This window comes from Bombina bombina, chromosome 2 (assembly GCF_027579735.1).
Source record: "Bombina bombina isolate aBomBom1 chromosome 2, aBomBom1.pri, whole genome shotgun sequence".
Taxonomy (NCBI): Eukaryota; Metazoa; Chordata; class Amphibia; order Anura; family Bombinatoridae; genus Bombina; species Bombina bombina.
Genome location: NC_069500.1, coordinates 432,134,423 through 432,154,116, shown reverse-complemented (window position 1 = coordinate 432,154,116; position 19,694 = coordinate 432,134,423). Strand labels below are relative to the sequence as shown.

General features: G+C 41.7%; 1 protein-coding gene across 2 annotated transcripts in view; it reads left to right on the top strand.

Moving 5' to 3' along the window:
- The window catches only part of SFI1 (SFI1 centrin binding protein), a 146,190-nt gene that overhangs the window by 89,057 nt on the left and 37,439 nt on the right, over nucleotides 1–19,694 (top strand). For both annotated transcript variants that reach the window (XM_053702014.1, XM_053702013.1), the window contains exons 20-26: nucleotides 327–429; nucleotides 510–606; nucleotides 747–907; nucleotides 1,006–1,080; nucleotides 1,160–1,234; nucleotides 1,378–1,554; nucleotides 9,993–10,213. In XM_053702014.1, the coding sequence (XP_053557989.1) occupies nucleotides 327–429; nucleotides 510–606; nucleotides 747–907; nucleotides 1,006–1,080; nucleotides 1,160–1,234; nucleotides 1,378–1,554; nucleotides 9,993–10,213 (909 nt within the window). The remainder of the gene's footprint in view (nucleotides 1–326; nucleotides 430–509; nucleotides 607–746; nucleotides 908–1,005; nucleotides 1,081–1,159; nucleotides 1,235–1,377; nucleotides 1,555–9,992; nucleotides 10,214–19,694) is intronic.

Sequence of the window (19,694 nt, the reverse complement as noted above, 5' to 3'; positions counted from 1 at the left end):
ACTCCTATCATCAATTTTTCTTCATCCTCTTGCTATCTTTATTTGCAAAACCAGGATTGTAAGCATAGGAGCCGGCCCATTTCTGGTTCAGCACCTGGGTAGCGCATGCTGATTGGTGGCTACATTTAGCCACTAATCAGTAGGCTCTACCCAGGTGCTGAATCAAAAATGGGCTGGCTTCTTTGCTTACATTCCTGCTTAAGGGAACCTATTTCCCTGAAAGACAGTGACACACGCAAACAAGATAATGCTAGTGTTATCATTCCTATGCTAGGTGACCACGATTTATTATGAACTTAACCCTATTCTGTATATTTCTATTCTAGTGCTGCACTGTGCACTTGGAGGACAAATGCAGAAGTTCAGGCCATGAATAGAAAGCAGGAAGTTGAAGCTGCACTGCACTATAGGGATAAAACCCTTTCTCAGGTAAAGTGTCTAGAGTAAAGGTTATGTCCCTGCTTAAAGCCTTGTAAAGTGCTCTTATTCACCTGGGTTTCCTTCTGCAGGTTTTACAGGCGTGGAGAGACGCTGCATCTATACGAGCATATTATAGAGAGCAGAAAGCTGAAGCTGTTAGAGATGCAGCCGTTTGTCTACAGAGAGGTGAGCAAGGACTTACATGAGAAGGGGCGAATCTATTCATTCCTTACAGTAAAGTCATATACCACTATATGAGTACCCCTATAGATATACACAATAAAAAATGACTGCATTTACAGTGACTTGGTTTTTTTTCCCCCCAGAAAGACTCAGATGCTTTTTTTTGTATTGGAAAGAACTCGGCAATAGAAGTGCAAAACTAAGAATTAAAATGGAGACAGCAACAATGCACCATGGGAGAGTTCTCCTGAGCAAGTTTGTTAAAAAATGGAAAATGTATCATGACCAATGCATACGGAAAAAGGTATGAAGAACAATGGGTGGTGTTTAGTATCCCAGAGACCATGGTATGAGCACACTTAAGAATACAAAAACCAGAACACTCAGTAGCTATTCTTTCAGTTGTTGCAGCTTCAGGAAGACTGGTTTGCTAAACGTAGACTCACCCACTCATCCTTCAGGCAGTGGCAGCAGATGGTAAAGTTCAAGCTTTTATTCACTGCAAATTTTTGACCCATATATGACCCATGAACCAATTCACCAATGTATTTTACAGGTGGTGGAGAAGCAACGACAGGATAAGCTGACCGTGCAAGCCTTGTGGCATTGGTCTTTTACACTGAAAGGAAAGGTAATGCATTACTTTTGTTTGTTATTATTACCACCCAATCTTCTTTCAAGTATAGTATCAGTTTAAAGTAGTGATCGTATAATTAAAAAGATTACAGCTGCACTCTGCATTCCTCAAATATTTGAACAACCACCTGTGTGTAGGTGTTAGATGGCTGGCTGGAGTATACATGGGAGCGCAGAAGGAGGAAGAGTCGCATCACTGATGCAGTAGAGGTGTATCGTGCTGACCTGATGCAAGAAGGGGTCACCAGGATTCTACGTTACATGTCTGGAATGAAACAGTTTAGATCTCAACTCATCACTCAGCACCAAGTAAAGGTGAGTGACTGAGAGTATACGAAAAAGTACTAAACCACAACTAGTGTTGCTACTGCTAAATTATATACCAATGATTTACAGATACCCCTTGCTTATTAAAGGACCATTAAATATTGTAGCATTGCATAATCCACAAACACACCATAAAAAGACAATGCAATAGCACAGAATATCAGTAGTTTATTTTCTAAGAAGTGCTAGATTGCTTCTATTTCCCTGCCCAGTGTGTCATGTGACAGCCATCAGCCAATTAGAGACTCATATACATTTATACTGTGAACTCTTGCACATGTTTAGTTGGAGCTGGTGCCTCATAAGTGTGCATATAAAAAGACAGCACAAATTAATAATGGAAGTAAATTGGAAAGTTTTTAAAATTGCATGCTCTGAATGGTGAAAATTAATTTTGTCTTTAGCATCCCTAGTTATTGTTTTATCAAGGAAATGAAGCAGTACAGTCACCAACCAGTACCAAAATAGCAAAGTCATCTAACAGGAGAGAATTACAGCTAACATGGTCCTTATCAAGATAAAATCATTACAAAGTGTTTTTACTGCATTGCTTTTAGTGAAATTCTTTGTATTTTAAACTGTGTTTTATAAAATGAATGAACTATTTCTGCAGTAATAGATTATGTCAATATGTCATACCTCTTGATTGTCATATATAAAATGGTTTTCACTGTAAGTACTTTAAGGCAGTTTTTCTGATGTTCATGCTTTGGTTAATTCATGGTTTGATTACTGTGACTTACCTGAGCTGTAATAGGGTAATCATTAAAGGGACATTTAACACCAAATACATTATATAAACATAGTGCTAAGGTTATTCCCCAACTCTAGTCATGGGTGCTGCCATTTTGGAACCTTGCTTTCACTGCATTCCATATGTGCAGCAACGCTCCTTCAGACACCTGCAATGAAACGTAAGTTCTAACATGGTGGCACCCAGAATAAGGGGGAGGTTCATGAAATCTATTTAGTGTTTAATGTCCCTTTAACGTGACCAGTTAAAGTGAAGGTACATTTTCATGAATGAGTGCCCGCTTTCTAAAAATACTATTAGAAACAGTGGCACTTTCAATCATGAAAGTTTACATTGCAGAGGTTTTGTTAAAATACCTTTTCTCTTGTTAAGTGTATCCAGTCCACGGATCATTCATTACTTGTGGGATATATTCCCTTCCCAACAGGAAGTTGCAAGAGGATCACCCACAGCAGAGCTGCTATATAGCTCCTCTCCTCACATGTCATATCCAGTCATTCTCTTGCAACCCTCAACATAGATGGAGGTCGTGAGAGGACTGTGGTGTTTTATACTTAGTTTATTTCTTCAATCAAAAGTTTGTTATTTTTAAATGGCACCAGAGTGTGCTGTTTTTTCTCAGGCAGTATTTGGAAGAAGAATCTGCCTGCGTTTTCTATGATCTTAGCAGAAGTAACTAAGATCCACTTGCTGTTCTCACACATTCTGAGGAGTGAGGTAACTTCAGAGAGGGAATGGCGTGCAGGTTTTCCTGCAACTAAGGTATGTGCAGTAAAATATTTTTCTAAGGAATGGAATTGACTAAGAAAATGCTGCTGATACTGAAGTAATGTAAGTAAAGCCTTAAATGCAGTGAAAGCGACTGGTATCAGGCTTATTAATAGAGATATATACTCTTTAAAAAATGTGTTTTAAAACGTTTGCTGGCATGTTTAATCGTTTTTTAACGTACATTTGGTGATAAAACTTATTGGGGCATAATTTTTCCACATGGCTGGCTTAATTTCTGCATAGAAACAGTTAACTGAGGCTTCCCACTGTTGTAATATGAGTGGGAGGGGCCTATTTTAGCGCTTTTTTTACGCAGTAAAAAATTCAGACTCAGACTTCCTGCTTCTCCAGGACTTCTCTAGAGGGCTCAAAAGGCTTCAAAAGTCATATTGAGGGAGGTAATCAGTGTGTTTGACTGTTTTAAAAAACGTTTTTTCTCTATTGTTTATCCGTTTTGGGTATTAAGGGGTTAATCATCCATTTGCAAGTGGGTGCAATGCTCTGCTAACTTAATACATTTACTGTGAAAATTTGGTTGGTATAACTGCTTTGGTTCATTGTTATTTCAACTTGAGACAGGTTTTGTGCTTCTTAAAGGCGCAGTAGCGTTTTTTATATTGCTTGTAAACTTATTGTGAAGTGTTTTTCAAGCTTGCCAGTCTTATTGCTAGTCTGTTTAAACATGTCTGACATAGATGAATCTACTTGTTCATTATGTTTGAAAGCCAGTGTGGAGCCCCATAGGAATATGTGTACTAAATGTATTGATTTTTTTAACGTACATTTGGTGATAAAACTTATTGGGGCATAATTTTTCCACATGGCTGGCTTAATTTCTGCATAGAAACAGTTAACTGAGGCTTCCCACTGTTGTAATATGAGTGGGAGGGGCCTATTTTAGCGCTTTTTTTACGCAGTAAAAAATTCAGACTCAGACTTCCTGCTTCTCCAGGACTTCTCTAGAGGGCTCAAAAGGCTTCAAAAGTCATATTGAGGGAGGTAATCAGTGTGTTTGACTGTTTTAAAAAACGTTTTTTCTCTATTGTTTATCCGTTTTGGGTATTAAGGGGTTAATCATCCATTTGCAAGTGGGTGCAATGCTCTGCTAACTTAATACATTTACTGTGAAAATTTGGTTGGTATAACTGCTTTGGTTCATTGTTATTTCAACTTGAGACAGGTTTTGTGCTTCTTAAAGGCGCAGTAGCGTTTTTTATATTGCTTGTAAACTTATTGTGAAGTGTTTTTCAAGCTTGCCAGTCTTATTGCTAGTCTGTTTAAACATGTCTGACATAGATGAATCTACTTGTTCATTATGTTTGAAAGCCAGTGTGGAGCCCCATAGGAATATGTGTACTAAATGTATTGATTTCACTTTAAATAATAAAGGTCAGTCTTTATCTATAAAAGAATTATCACCAGACGACGAGGGGGAAGTTATGCCGACTAACTCTCCTCACGTGTTAGTACCTTCGCCTCCCGCTCAGGGGGCGCATGCTATTATGGCGCCAAGTACATCAGAGACGCCCATAGCAATTACTTTACAGGACATGGCTACAATCATGAATAATACCCTGTCAGAAGTATTATCTAGATTGCCAGAATTGAGAGGCAAGCGCGATAGCTCTGGGATTAGGAGAGATGCAGAGCGCGCTGGTGCTGTAAGAGCCATGTCTGATGCTGCGTCACAGTTTGCAGAACATGAGGACGGAGAGCTTCATTCTGTGGGTGACGGATCTGATCCGGGGAAACCTGATTCAGAGATCTCTAATTTTAAATTTAAGCTTGAGAACCTCCGTGTATTGCTTGGGGAGGTTTTAGCTGCTCTGAACGACTGTAACACAGTTGCAATTCCAGAGAAATTGTGTAGGCTGGATAGATACTATGCGGTACCGGTGTGTACTGATGTTTTCCCTATACCTAAAAGGCTTACAAAAATTATTAGCAAGGAGTGGGATAGACCCGGTGTGCCCTTTTCCCCACCTCCTATATTTAGAAAAATGTTTCCAATAGACGCCACTACACGGGACTTATGGCAGACGGTCCCTAAGGTGGAGGGAGCAGTTTCTACTTTAGCAAAGCGTACCACTATCCCAGTTGAGGATAGTTGTGCTTTTTCGGATCCAATGGATAAAAAATTAGAAGGTTACCTTAAGAAAATGTTTGTTCAACAAGGTTTTATCCTGCAGCCCCTTGCATGCATTGCGCCTGTCACTGCTGCTGCGGCATTCTGGTTTGAGTCTCTGGAAGAGGCCATTCACACAGCTCCATTGGATGAAATTATGGACAAGCTTAAATCACTTAAGCTAGCTAACTCATTTGTTTCTGATGCCGTTGTACATTTGACTAAACTAACGGCTAAGAATTCCGGATTCGCCATCCAGGCGCGGAGAGCGCTATGGCTTAAATCCTGGTCAGCTGACGTGACTTCTATATCTAAATTACTTAATATTCCTTTCAAGGGGCAGACCTTATTCAGGCCCGGCTTGAAAGAAATTATTGCTGACATTACTGGAGGTAAGAGTCATACCCTTCCTCAGGACAGGGCCAAATCAAAGGCCAAACAGTCTAATTTTCGTGCCTTTCGAAATTTCAAGGCAGGAGCAGCATCAACTTCCTCCGCTCCAAAACAGGAAGGAACTGTTGCTCATTCCAGACAGGCCTGGAAACCTAACCAGTCCTGGAACAAGGGCAAGCAGGCCAGAAAACCTGCTACTGCCCCAAAGACCGCATGAAGGAACGGCCCCCTTTCCGGAAACGGATCTAGTGGGGGGCAGACTTTCTCTCTTCGCCCAGGCGTGGGCAAGAGATGTCCAGGATCCCTGGGCTTTGGAGATCATATCTCAGGGATATCTTCTGGACTTCAAGGCTTCTCCTCCTCAAGGGAGATTCCATCTTTCAAGGTTATCAGAAAACCAGATAAAGAAAGAGGCATTCCTACGCTGTGTACAAGACCTCCTAGTAATGGGGGTGATCCACCCAGTTCCGCGGACGGAACAAGGGCAGAGATTTTATTCAAATCTGTTCGTGGTTCCCAAGAAAGAGGGAACCTTCAGACCAATCTTGGATCTAAAGATCTTAAACAAATTCCTAAGAGTTCCATCATTCAAAATGGAAACTATTCGGACCATCCTTCCCATGATCCAAGAGGGTCAGTACATGACCACAGTGGACTTAAAGGATGCCTACCTTCACATACCGATTCACAAAGATCATCATCGGTTCCTAAGATTTGCCTTTCTAGACAGGCATTACCAATTTGTAGCTCTCCCCTTCGGGTTGGCTACGGCCCCGAGAATCTTTACAAAGGTTCTGGGCTCACTTCTGGCGGTTCTAAGACCGCGAGGCATAGCGGTGGCTCCGTATCTAGACGACATCCTGATACAGGCGTCAAGCTTTCAAATTGCCAAGTCTCATACAGAGATAGTTCTGGCATTTCTGAGGTCGCATGGGTGGAAGGTGAACGTGGAAAAGAGTTCTCTATCACCTCTCACAAGAGTCTCCTTCCTAGGGACTCTGATAGATTCTGTAGAAATGAAAATTTACCTGACGGAGGCCAGGTTATCAAAACTTTTAAATGCTTGCCGTGTCCTTCATTCAATTCCACGCCCGTCAGTGGCTCAGTGCATGGAAGTAATCGGCTTAATGGTAGCGGCAATGGACATAGTGCCTTTTGCGCGCCTGCATCTCAGACCGCTGCAATTGTGCATGCTAGGTCAGTGGAATGGGGATTACTCAGATTTGTCCCCTCTACTAAATCTGGATCAAGAGACCAGAAATTCTCTTCTCTGATGGCTATCTCGGGTCCATCTGTCCAAGGGTATGACCTTTCGCAGGCCAGATTGGACGATTGTAACAACAGATGCCAGCCTTCTAGGCTGGGGAGCAGTCTGGAATTCCCTGAAGGCTCAGGGATCGTGGGCTCAGGAGGAGAAACTCCTCCCAATAAATATTCTGGAGTTAAGAGCAATATTCAATGCTCTTCTAGCTTGGCCTCCGTTAGCAACACTGAGGTTCATCAGATTTCAGTCGGACAACATCACGACTGTGGCTTACATCAACCATCAAGGGGGAACCAGGAGCTCCCTAGCGATGTTAGAAGTCTCAAAGATAATTCGCTGGGCAGAGTCTCACTCTTGCCACTTGTCAGCGATCCACATCCCAGGCGTGGAGAACTGGGAGGCGGACTTTCTAAGTCGTCAGACTTTTCATCCGGGGGAGTGGGAACTCCATCCGGATGTGTTTGCTCAACTGGTCTATCGTTGGGGCAAACCAGAACTGGATCTCATGGCGTCTCGCCAGAACGCCAAACTTCCTCGTTACGGATCCAGGTCTAGGGACCCGGGAGCGACGCTGATAGATGCTCTAGCAGCTCCTTGGTTCTTCAACATGGCTTATGTGTTTCCACCATTTCCTCTGCTGCCTCGACTGATTGCCAAGATCAAACAGGAGAGAGCATCAGTGATTCTGATAGCGCCTGCGTGGCCACGCAGGACCTGGTATGCAGACCTAGTGGATATGTCGTCCTGTCCACCATGGACTCTGCCTCTGAGGCAAGACCTTCTAATACAAGGTCCTTTCAATCATCCAAATCTAATTTCTCTGAGACTGACTGCATGGAGATTGAACGCTTGATCCTATCAAAGCGTGGCTTCACTGAGTCAGTTATTGATACCTTAATACAGGCACGAAAGCCTGTTACCAGGAAAATCTACCATAAGATATGGCGTAAATACTTGTATTGGTGCGAATCCAAGAGTTACTCATGGAGTAAGGTTAAGATTCCTAGTATATTGTCTTTTCTCCAAGAGGGTTTGGAAAAAGGCTTATCTGCTAGTTCGTTAAAGGGACAGATTTCTGCTCTGTCTATTCTTTTGCACAAGCGTCTGGCAGAAGTTCCAGACGTCCAGGCTTTTTGTCAGGCTTTGGCTAGGATTAAGCCTGTGTTTAAAACTGTTGCTCCTCCGTGGAGTTTTAACTTGGTTCTTAAAGTTCTTCAAGGAGTTCCGTTTGAACCCCTTCATTCGATTGATATTAAACTTTTATCTTGGAAAGTTCTGTTTTTGATGGCTATTTCCTCGGCTCGAAGAGTCTCTGAGTTATCTGCCTTACATTGTGATTCTCCTTAACTGATTTTCCATTCAGACAAGGTAGTTCTGCGTACTAAACCTGGGTTTTTACCTAAGGTGGTTTCTAACAGGAATATAAATCAAGAGATTGTTGTCCCATCATTGTGCCCTAATCCTTCTTCAAAGAAGGAACGTCTTTTGCATAATCTGGACGTAGTCCGTGCCTTGAAGTTCTACTTACAGGCAACTAAAGATTTTCGTCAAACATCTGCCCTGTTTGTCGTTTATTCTGGACAGAGGAGAGGTCAAAAAGCTTCGGCAACCTCTCTCTCCTTTTGGCTTCAAAGCATAATACGCTTAGCCTATGAGACTGCTGGACAGCAGCCCCCTGAAAGGATTACAGCTCATTCTACTAGAGCTGTGGCTTCCACCTGGGCCTTTAAAAATGAGGCCTCTGTTGAACAGATTTGCAAGGCTGCGACTTGGTCTTCGCTTCACACTTTTTCAAAATTTTACAAATTTGACACTTTTGCTTCTTCGGAGGCTGTTTTTGGGAGAAAGGTTCTACAGGCAGTGGTTCCTTCCGTTTAAGTTCCTGCCTTGTCCCTCCCATCATCCGTGTATTTAAGCTTTGGTATTGGTATCCCACAAGTAATGGATGATCCGTGGACTGGATACACTTAACAAGAGAAAACATAATTTATGCTTACCTGATAAATTTATTTCTCTTGTAGTGTATCCAGTCCACGGCCTGCCCTGTCTTTAAGGCAGACCTAAATTTTTAATTAAACTCCAGTCACCACTGCACCCTATGGTTTCTCCTTTCTTGTTTTGTTTTGGTCGAATGACTGGATATGACATGTGAGGGGAGGAGCTATATAGCAGCTCTGCTTGGGTGATCCTCTTGCAACTTCCTGTTGGGAAGGGAATATATCCCATAAGTAATGGATGACCCGTGGACTGAACACACTACAAGAGAAATAAATTTATCAGGTAAGCATAAATTATGTTTTTCTTCAGCCAAGACGGACCAGCAATCCCCCGCCCGCTTCTTCCTGCTGTACTTACACAGCAATAACGTAACCGGCTTCCTCTAATCACGGCGTGGCCTCGGGAAATGTTTGCTCAGGGGGGGGAGCCATGATTGGAGGAAGCTGGATTCGTCATTGCTGACGTAAGTACAGAGCAGCTGCGGGCGGGGGATCGCTGGTCCGGCTTGGAAGAAGAAAAAGCTAAGTATTTTAACAAAGCCGCTACAATGTAAACTTTCTTGAATGAAAGTGCCCCTGTTTTTAATAGTATTTTTAAAAACCGGGCACTCATTCATAAAAATTTACTTTCACTTTAAGGAAAACCTGAGGACTTGAGCTTCATTGTTAAATAGTTCATTCTTAATTACATATCTCATTATTATTATGATTACATATTATTATACATATATCTCATTATTATTATAACATATCTCATTATTATTTAACAATGGTCACATGTTAAAGGGACATTACACACTAGATAGATTTGATGAATCCCCCTAATTCTGGCTGCCGCCATGTTAGAACTTAGGTTTCAGGTATCTAAAGGAGAGTTGCTGCACATAAGCAAACACCTTGGCACTGGAATGCAGTGAAAGCTTGGTTCCAAAATTTCAGCACCCATAATAAGGGGGAGGTTCATTAAATCTATTTAGTGTTTAATGTCCCTTTAACGTGACCAGTTAAGGAAACCTGAGCTCCATTGTTAAATAATATTAAGGAGATATGTAAGATTGTGAATTAGCTGAGTCTTCTAGACGTAACAGCAATGACTGAATTCCTGTGTGTTCTCTGCCTCAGGAAGTGTATACACAGCACCTTGCAGCACGTCGCTGTGCTATGATCTGGAAAGAAAAGGTTTTCAGGAAGAGATCTCTGCCACCAAATCAGAAGAAAAAAGTGACCTTCCAGACACCGTGCCTAGATGTGCAAGCTGAGACTTCTTTGCCAGCACAACAATTTGTCAAAAATAAAGTGCCTCCTGCTCCTCTGGCCACGGGAGAACCTGTCCTGAGCACAATGTAAGAGAGGGCCAAAGGATGGGTCACCTTTTCTGTACCTAAAGAGACAGTCCACTCCAACATTTGTATTGTTTAAAAAGATAGATAATCCCTTCATCACCCATTCCCTAGTTTTGCACAACCAACACAGTTATATTAAAATACTTTACCTTTGTGATTACCTTGTATCTAAGCCTCTTTTGACAGCCCCCTGATTACATGGCTATTTATTATCTATTGACTTGGATTTTAGCCAATTAGTGCAGTGTCATCCACAACCCACGGGCGTGAGCACACTGTTATCTATATTGCCCACATGAACTAGCAGTCTCCTGTTGTGAAAAGCTAATAAAAAAGCATGTGATATGAGTCTGTCTGCAGAAATGTGGAGGTTTATATGTTATAACGTATATTAATATAACAATGTTGGTTGTGCAAAGCTGAGGAATGGGTAGTAAAGGCAATATCTATCTTTTTAACCCCTTAAGGACCGGGATTTGACAAAAACTTCCCCAAAAGACCAGAGCATTTTTGCCATAACTACATTTAAGCAGAAATAGTCTTTCTTTCTAATGGCACGATGAGTCCACGGATCATCTCTAATTACTATTGGGAATATCACTCCTGGCCAGCAGGAGGAGGCAAAGAGCACCACAGCAAAGCTATTAAATATCACCTCCCTTCCCTTCAACCCCAGGCATTCTCTTTGCCTACGTTAAGAGCAAGGAGGTGGTAAAGTTTAGGTGTCTGAAAGACGATTCTTCAATCAAGATTTTAATATTTTACAGCAGAGCAAGTTTGTTGTGCTCCTTCCTGGGGTTTAGCCGTAGTCCATGTCAGTCTCTTCAGTAGAGCAATGGTGTCTTTTAAGCAATTGGGAACTTGTGGGGTATAATCTTAACTGCGCCTCCCAAATAGTTGTTGCTGCCCTATCCTTAAAGCCTGATTAGTTTTATTTAGTCTTGCTTGTTTTCCACGGGTCTATGTAAGGAGGTGTGCCTCTCAAACCAGGTGAACTGTCCTCCTGCCGGACAGCTAGATGCAGGTAAGTGCGTTGGTCTTCTATGTCTGGGGGACTTGCACTTAAGGGTTAAAAGGCTGCACAGTATTTTGGGACTTTTATATCCTTTATGGTATGTTTCAGGCAGGACGCAGGCACTATGTGACATGTACAGCTTCAGCGGTTAATACTTTGATTATTAGTATTTCCTGAATGATTGCTGTGATTGGGGATACCTAGGAGTTAACTTCAGGATAGAAGGGGTTAATCCTAGTGGGAGGCTCAGAATAATCTTTTTTTTTTTTTTTTTTTTAATTCTTATGTATGACTTTGTTACAGTGTTTTAGACATGGCTTAAAGACTGGAGGTTGTCAGTTCAACTGCCTATGTATTTTAAAGTTTATTAGAGGAGAAATGAGGAGACCGTACATATCTGTGATGTTATGATATTATGTATTTATTATCTAGAGGAGAGCTTGTTCTCTTTTTTCTGACGCATTTGCTTTTATGTGTTGGGGAAGGAAGGAGGAACTCAGTGCAAGGGTTGTTTTCCCCCTAGAAAGAGGTTTAGTTTTGGCCGGATGAAGCGCGATGTATGTGCGCTTCATTTGCTGCAGTTTTTGTTCCCGCCTCCTCCTTCACAGACACGGAGCGGCGCCATTTTGGAATCTGAGAATACATTCCGTAGTTCCGCCTCGTTTCTCCAGGTGAAGATCAGAGCGGCTCTCTGGTGTTGCAAGTTTGAATTTTATTTTAAGAGGATTTATTGTCCACTGTTTAGATGCCACAATAGGCGTACCTTTCATTATGTACCAAGTGCTACACTGAAGGATTCACTCATGAAATAATATTTTAAATCCTTTAAGAAAAATTCCATACACTGTTTTTATTATAGCAGTATGAATTTCATTTTTAATAAAAACTCATTGTGGGGCTAGATAATTTATATGAATTTGTCTATAACTTTATGTTCTGCTTGATTAGTTTGATGTCTATGTAAGCAGTAAAATATTTTCCTTTCTGTTTTTGTTTCCCTATACAGGTGGGGCAAATTATAAATATATTGTGGGTACAGTTGTTTTGCTGCCTTAGTTCCTCATTTTCTCCCAGGATTATGCTGTTTAGATATTGCTACAGCTTCTCCTATATGTCCCAAGTTTTAACGGGGTCACAGCCAGTGCCCTGTGGTTCCTCTTAATCTCAAGGAGGATTGCATTTGCTTGCAATTTTTACAGCTTCGGTATCTCTACGATATATGCTAATCCTCTGAGCCTCATATCTCCCAGGATGATACTGTTTAGGCAATAACACAGTTTTATTCTTATCTATCCCAAGCCTCTATTTGCGCCACTTGCAGTGCCCTGCGGTTCCTCTCAATCTCCTGGAGGAGTATGTTTGCGTACAGAGTTGCTTAGGTGTCCTTTGCAATATCTACGGCTTGCCTGTTTTTCCCTATCTGCAGGAAATATGCAAGAGGATATGTTATTCGGATTGTAAGGTTTCTGCTTCACATTCTTCTACGCAGGTTGCTTTCTCTTCTGAGTTGGTGAAGAGATATCGCCGGTAGATTTCTGAGGGTGAAATTTCAGATTTGGACAGTTTAATTCCTTCATCTGATGCTGAAGTCATATGTTTCAGATGCATGCTTGTTCGCCTCTTGTATCGTAAAGGAGGTTTTCGCTATTTGGGCGACATCGATTCCCTTGTCGTTGTCAACCTTTGAGAGTTTGTGAACGCTATCATTTCAGTGATGTTCCTTTCTATGAGGAAGTGTTTCTAGACCTGCTTTGGGATTTTTCCAGGACAGGAGAAGCTAGGGATACCTTTTCTCCCTGTCTCCCGTCCCTCAAGGTTTTTTTTGTGTAAATGACTCCATTAAATGCACAATGTCTTAAGTAGAGGGATAATTTTCTACTACATCTCATGGATTTTTGATCCTTATGGTGTTCTTTTTCGGATCCTTGGATGAGAAGCTGGAGGTTTATTTGTTCCTTTCGAACAATGCCTTGCCTTATTAGACTTACTGTGCTAGTCCGTCTGGTTGAGGCTGAGATCTTGTTCAGACAAGAAGCCTACCTGTGGCTTTGCAGCTCAGTTTAGGCTTTATTGTTCTGCAGTTGCAGATTCAGTATTTTGTTTCCTCCAATTCCACGCTTCTGTTTTTTTTTTCCTTTCAAGGATGAGTCCTTGTTTGGACTTAGCTAGTATATTTGTCTCCTGACTTTGCGGGTAAAAAAAGGAGAATAAGAGTAAAGGAAGATTTAGTCGTGTTTCTTGGTAGCCTATCTAGGGTTTACTCCCAGGGGCAGATTTCTCATTCTTGCGTATCTGCAATCCAGATATGATGAGAGGATTGTCCAAAACTGATTTCAGGGACTTCCTCTCCTGGAGTGATAGTTCCAGTCCTCGTTTGGGTACGGTACAAGTTCCTTAGAGTACCGTCCTTCAAGATGGAAACTATTCGTTCCATTCTTCCCTTGGTTTAAGAGGGTCAATTCATGACAACAGTAGATTTAAAGGATGAGTACCTGCATGTTCCTATACACAGGGATCATCACAAGTTTCTGAGTTTCGCTTTTCTAGACAAGCACTTCCAGTTTGTGGCTCTTCCATAGCTCCCAGAATTTTTTCAAGGGTCCTGGGATCCTTATTGGTGGTGCTCCGGTTGCGGGGCATTGCAGTGGCGCCTTATCTGGACGACATTCTGGTTCAGGCGCCTGTCTTTCAACAAGCATTGTGTTCCTGGGAACCATAATAGATTCCATATTAATACGAATTTCTGATAGAGGTCAAAAATCAAAGCTCCTCGACTCTTGTCGGGCCTTTCAGTCCTGTCCTTGGCCGTATGTGGCTCATTGTATGGAGGTGATTGGTCTGATGGTAGCTGCCATAGACATCATTCTGTTTGCCCGGTTCCATCTCAGACCTCTGCGGTTATGCATGCTCAGGAAATGGAACAGGGATTATGCAGATTTTGTCTTCCTGAATTTCTCCCAGGGAACCTGCTTTCGCAGACCCTCCTGGGTGATTGTAACATCAGATGCCAGCCTGCTGGGATGGGGAGCAGTCTGGGGCTCTCTAAAGGCTCAGGGAATATGGACTTGGGAGGAGTCTATTCTCCCCATAAATATCTTAGGGCAATCTTCAATGCTCTTCTGGCCTCAGTTAGCTTCTGCCCGATTTGTCTGGTTCCAATCGGACAACATAACTTCAGTGGCTTACATCAACCATCAGGGAGGAACTCAGAGTTCCTTCGCCATGACAAAGGTAGCCAAGATTATTCAGTGGGAAGAGACCCACAACTGCTGTCTATCTGCGATCCACATGCCAGGAGTGGACAATTGGGAAGCGGATTTTCTGAGCAGACAGACATTTCACCCGGGGGAGTGAGAACTCCATCCGGAGGTGTTTTCAAGCTTGATTATCAAACGGTGACAGCTGGAAGTGGATCTCATGGCATCTTGACAGAATGCCAAGCTTCCAAGGTATGGGTCAAGGTCGAGAGATCCTCAGGCAGGTACTGATAGATGCTCTGGCGGTCCCTTAGAATTTCAGTCTAGTGTACCTTTTTCCTCCGTTCGCTCTCCTTCCTCGAGTCATTGCTCGAATCAAACAGGAGAGGGCGTCAGTGATCCTCATTGCACCGGCGTGACCTCGCAGGATCTGGTATGCAGACCTAGTGGAAATGTCATCTCTCCCACCTGGGAAACTTCCACTGAGGAAAGATCTTCTACTTCAAGGATCCTTCCTTCATCCAAATCTTGTTTCTCCGAAGCTGACTGCTTGGAGATTGAACACTTAATTTTATCTAGCATGGGTTTTCTGTGTCGGTCATTGAGACCATGATTCAGGCGAGTAAGCCTGTTACTAGAAACATTTACTATAAGATATGGCGTATATTTCTGTATTGGTGTGAATCCAGAGGCTACTCTTGGAGTAGAGTTAGGATTTCTAGAATTCGGTCCTTTCTCCAGGAGGGTTGGAGAAGGTTTTTTTCGGCAAGTACTTTGAAGGGTCAAATGTCTGCCTTATCTATTTTGTTACATAAACGTCTGGTGAATATACCAGACGAGCAATCGTTCTGTCAGGCTTTGGTCAGAATCAGGCCTGTGTTTAATTCCGTTACTCCTCCCTGGAGTCTTAACCTTGTTCTTAAAGTTTTTCAGCAGACTTCGTTTGCGCCTATGCATTTTTTAGATGTTAGGATGTTATCTTGAAAAGTTTTGTTTCTTGTTGCAATTTCTTCTGCTCGCAGAGTCTCTGAACTCTGCGTTGCAGTGTGAATTCCCTTACCTTATTTTTCATTCTGATAGTTCTGCGTGCTAAGTTGGGTTTCCTTTCTAAAGTATTTTCGGATGGGAACATTAATCAAGAAATTGTTGTTCCTTCTTTATGTCATAACCCTTCTTTTCATAAAGAGCGTCTGCTGCACAGCCTAGATGTGGTGTGTGTGTTGAAATACTATTAGCAGGCGCCTAAGGATTTTCGCCAGTTTTGGCCCTGTTGTCGTCTTCTCTGGGAAACGTAAGGGTCAGAAAGCTACGTCTACTTCTCTTTTTTTGTGGCTGAAGAGGCTCATTCACAGCTCATTCCACGAGGGCTGTTTCCTTTTCCTGGGCATTCAAAAATGAAGCTTCTGTTGAACAGTTTTACAAGGCTGCAACTTGGTCCTCTCTTCACACTTTTTCAAAATTCTACAAAATTCGATACTTTTGCCTCGGCTGAGGCTTCTTTTGGGAGAAAGGTTATGCAAACAGTGGTGCCTTCTGTTTAGGTTCCCTCTCTTATCATCCCTCCCTTATCATCTGTGTCCTCTATTTTGGGTATTGATTCCCAATAGTAATTATAGATGATCCGTGGACTCCTCGTGTCATTAGAAAGAAAACAAAATTTATGCTTACCTGAAAAATGTATTTATTTCTTGACACGGTGAGTCCACCGCCCGCCCTGTTTATTCAGACAGTATTTTTGTTTTGTAAACCTCAGGCACCTCTGCACCTTGTTACTTCCTTTCTCTCTTTTTACTTTGGTCGAATGACTGGGGTTGGAAGGAAGGGAGGTGATATTTAACAGCTTTGCTGTGGTGCTCTTTGCCTCCTCCTGCTGGCCAGGAGTGATATTCCAAATAGTAATTATAGATGATCCGTGGACTCATCGTGTCAAGAAATAAATAAATTGATCAGGTAAGCATAAATTTATTTATTTTTTTAATATATTTACCTATCAAAACTATAAGAAAAAATGGAGAGGGTGTTTAGGCTTGCGCTGTGTATTAATGCAAATAGTTCTTTTGCTATGTTTAAAGTTCCTCCTGATGTATTTCTAAGCAGCTTAGTCTAGTGATTCCACTATCATCAAATGGAAAAGATAGAAGTATGGGTAGGAATTGGAGGTTCCAAACTGTAGCGCTCGTAGAAAGGGAGAAACATAAAAGAGAGAACTATTTTATGGTGCAGTATGAATCCCATAAGTACCTTACTCCAATTGGTCACAAAGATAAACATCTCTAGCACCAATAGGGAATAAATTCTCTCATAGGCACTTCACATACCTCACATGTATTGAGGTTAAAACAGGTGAGCAACAATTTTTTACTTTTTTGCACTATGTTGTAAATTAGTATATTCATACTGCACCATTAAATTTGTTCTCTTTTATGTTTCTCCCTTTCTATGAGCGCTACAGTTTGGAACCTCCAATTCATATTTTTATATATATATATATATATATATATATATATATATATATATATATATATAATTTAGTAGACAACCCAAAGTATTGATCTAGGCCCATTTTGGTATATTTCATGCCACCATTTCACCGTCAATTTTTCACAAACAGCTTGTGCAATCATGGCACAAATGGTTGTAAATGCTTCTCCGGGATCCCCTTTGTTCAGAAATAGCAGACATATATGGCTTTGGCATTGCTTTTTTGTAATTAGAAGGCTGCTAAATGCTGCTGCGCACCACACTTGTATTATGCCCAGCAGTGAATGGGTTAATTGGGTAGCTTGTAGGGTTCATTTTAGCTTTAGTGTAGAGATCAGCCTCCCACCCCATGATCTCTCCCTGACCCCTCTCAAACAGATTTCTTTCCTCCCCCACCTCCCAAAGGTTACCCCCATCTTAAGTACTGGCAGAAAGTCTGCCAGTATAAAAATGTTTATTTTTGTTTTGTTTCCTTCTTAATATAAGGAGAGTCCATGGCTTCATTCCTTACTGTTGGGAAATACTGAACCTGGCCACCAGGAGGAGGCAAGACACCCCAGCCAAAGGCTTAAATACCTCCCCCACTTCCCCTATCCCCTTGTCATTCTTTGCCTTTCGTCACAGGAGGATGGCAGAGAAGTGTCAGAAGATTTCGGGGTTGTTTCCTTAGGAGGGGTATCTACCCTTCGATATGGGACTGGAGTTTTAAGTAGACTTGTCAGCCTCTCAGTGAGAGAATTGACGAACGTTAGAGTCTGGAGATGCAGGGAGAGTCTTTCTGGGAACCCATCCAGACTGCCTGCTAACAGCTCCTTAACCAATCAGTGTTGACGAGTTTCACTGCCTGCTTAAGTCCATGTCAGGAGCGATGCTACAAGACTTTCAAACTTGAGAGGCTGTGTTTCTGTTTCACAGCATGGATTTTAAGATTGTTTCAATTTTTTACATATTTTGAAAACGCTAGAAGACAGGGTCACAGTGTTACTCCTTTTATCTTAATAGAATCATGGGTTAATATCTCCTGAGAAAGGTTATTGAACAGTGGGGATTAATCAAATGTTATGCTTTTTTAATTGGGCTTATAGTTTGTTAGGTGGCTGGAACACACAGGTTTTTGCTTTCACTTTGAACGCTGCGCAGCTTGTAGCTTGGCGGTCCTGTCTTGCGCACCACGTGACTGGGAGTAGTCACACTTTCACTTCCTCTTTCCTGACCGAGCTAGCCGAGTTTGCCTGGGTCTAGGAGGTGGTGAGTGCCCCAGCCATTGGGAGTATAAAGGTGCCGTTTTTGTTAGAAATAAAAAGATCATTTGTATTCTGTCATTTGCACAAGCTATGGAGGATTCTGATATTCTTGAGGGTACTCCCTCTATTTCAAATAGTAATACCTGTTTATATTGTGAGGAGGCCTTGGTATGCCCGCCCTCTCAACTATGTTCCATATGCATCAACAAAGTTATTATGTCTAAGAAGGTTAACCCCTTTAGTACCACTGAGCCGTCCACCTCTGAGGACTCGCTATCCCGTGAGGTGCATACCCATCAGTCATCTCCCTCATCACATGCAGCTTCCCGTAGCACGCCTGATCCTCCATCTGGAGGGAGCCTATTATCATCAGACTTTACCGCGCAGTTAAAAACTGCGGTGTCTGAGGCTCTTAGTGCTTTACCTCACCCTGCAAAGCACAAGCGAAAGGTTAAATATAGCTCTCCTGTCCAGGGGTCATCAAGTGATTTATTGGATTTATCTGTTTTGAAATTATCCAAGGATGGGTCACACTCTGAGTCTATCTATCTATCTATCTATCTATCTATATATATATATATATATATATATATATATATATATATATATATATATATATATATATATATATATATATATATATATATATAATATATATATATATTTATTTTTATTATTATTATTCATGGCCCGTGTTCTCCAATGGGCGGCCCACTAAATTATATTTCTCCAACATAGGTGTGTCCGGTCCACGGCGTCATCCTTACTTGTGGGATATTCTCTTCCCCAACAGGAAATGGCAAAGAGCCCAGCAAAGCTGGTCACATGATCCCTCCTAGGCTCCGCCTACCCCAGTCATTCTCTTTGCCGTTGCACAGGCAACATCTCCACGGAGATGGCTAAGAGTTTTTTTGGTGTTTAAATGTAGTTTTATTCTTCAATCAAGAGTTTGTTATTTTAAAATAGTGCTGGTATGTACTATTTACTCTGAAACAGAAAAGAGATGAAGATTTCTGTTTGTAAGAGGAAAATGATTTTAGCAACCGTTACTAAAATCGATGGCTGTTTCCACACAGGACTGTTGAGATGAATTAACTTCAGTTGGGGGAAACAGTGAGCAGACTTTTGCTGCTGGAGGTATGACACATTTCTAACAAGACTTGGTAATGCTGGAAGCTGTCATTTTCCCTATGGGAACCGGTAAGCCATTTTCTTAGTTTAGTATAAGAATAAAGGGCTTCACAAGGGCTTTAAAGACTGGTAGACATTTTTCTGGGCTAAAACGATTACTTTATAAGTATATTTAATGGATGTTAACTATAAATAGTTCTTTTAATCTTGGGGATGTATTAAAAAAACGGCAGGCACTGTATTGGACACCTTTTTCACTGGGGGCCTTTTCTAGTCATAGGCAGAGCCTCATTTTCGCGCCACTAATGCGCAGTTGTTTTTGGAAAGCAAGGCATGCAGATGCATGTGTGAGGAGCTAAGAACCACTGAAAAAGCTTATTGAAGGCGTCATTTGGTATCGTATTCCCATCTGG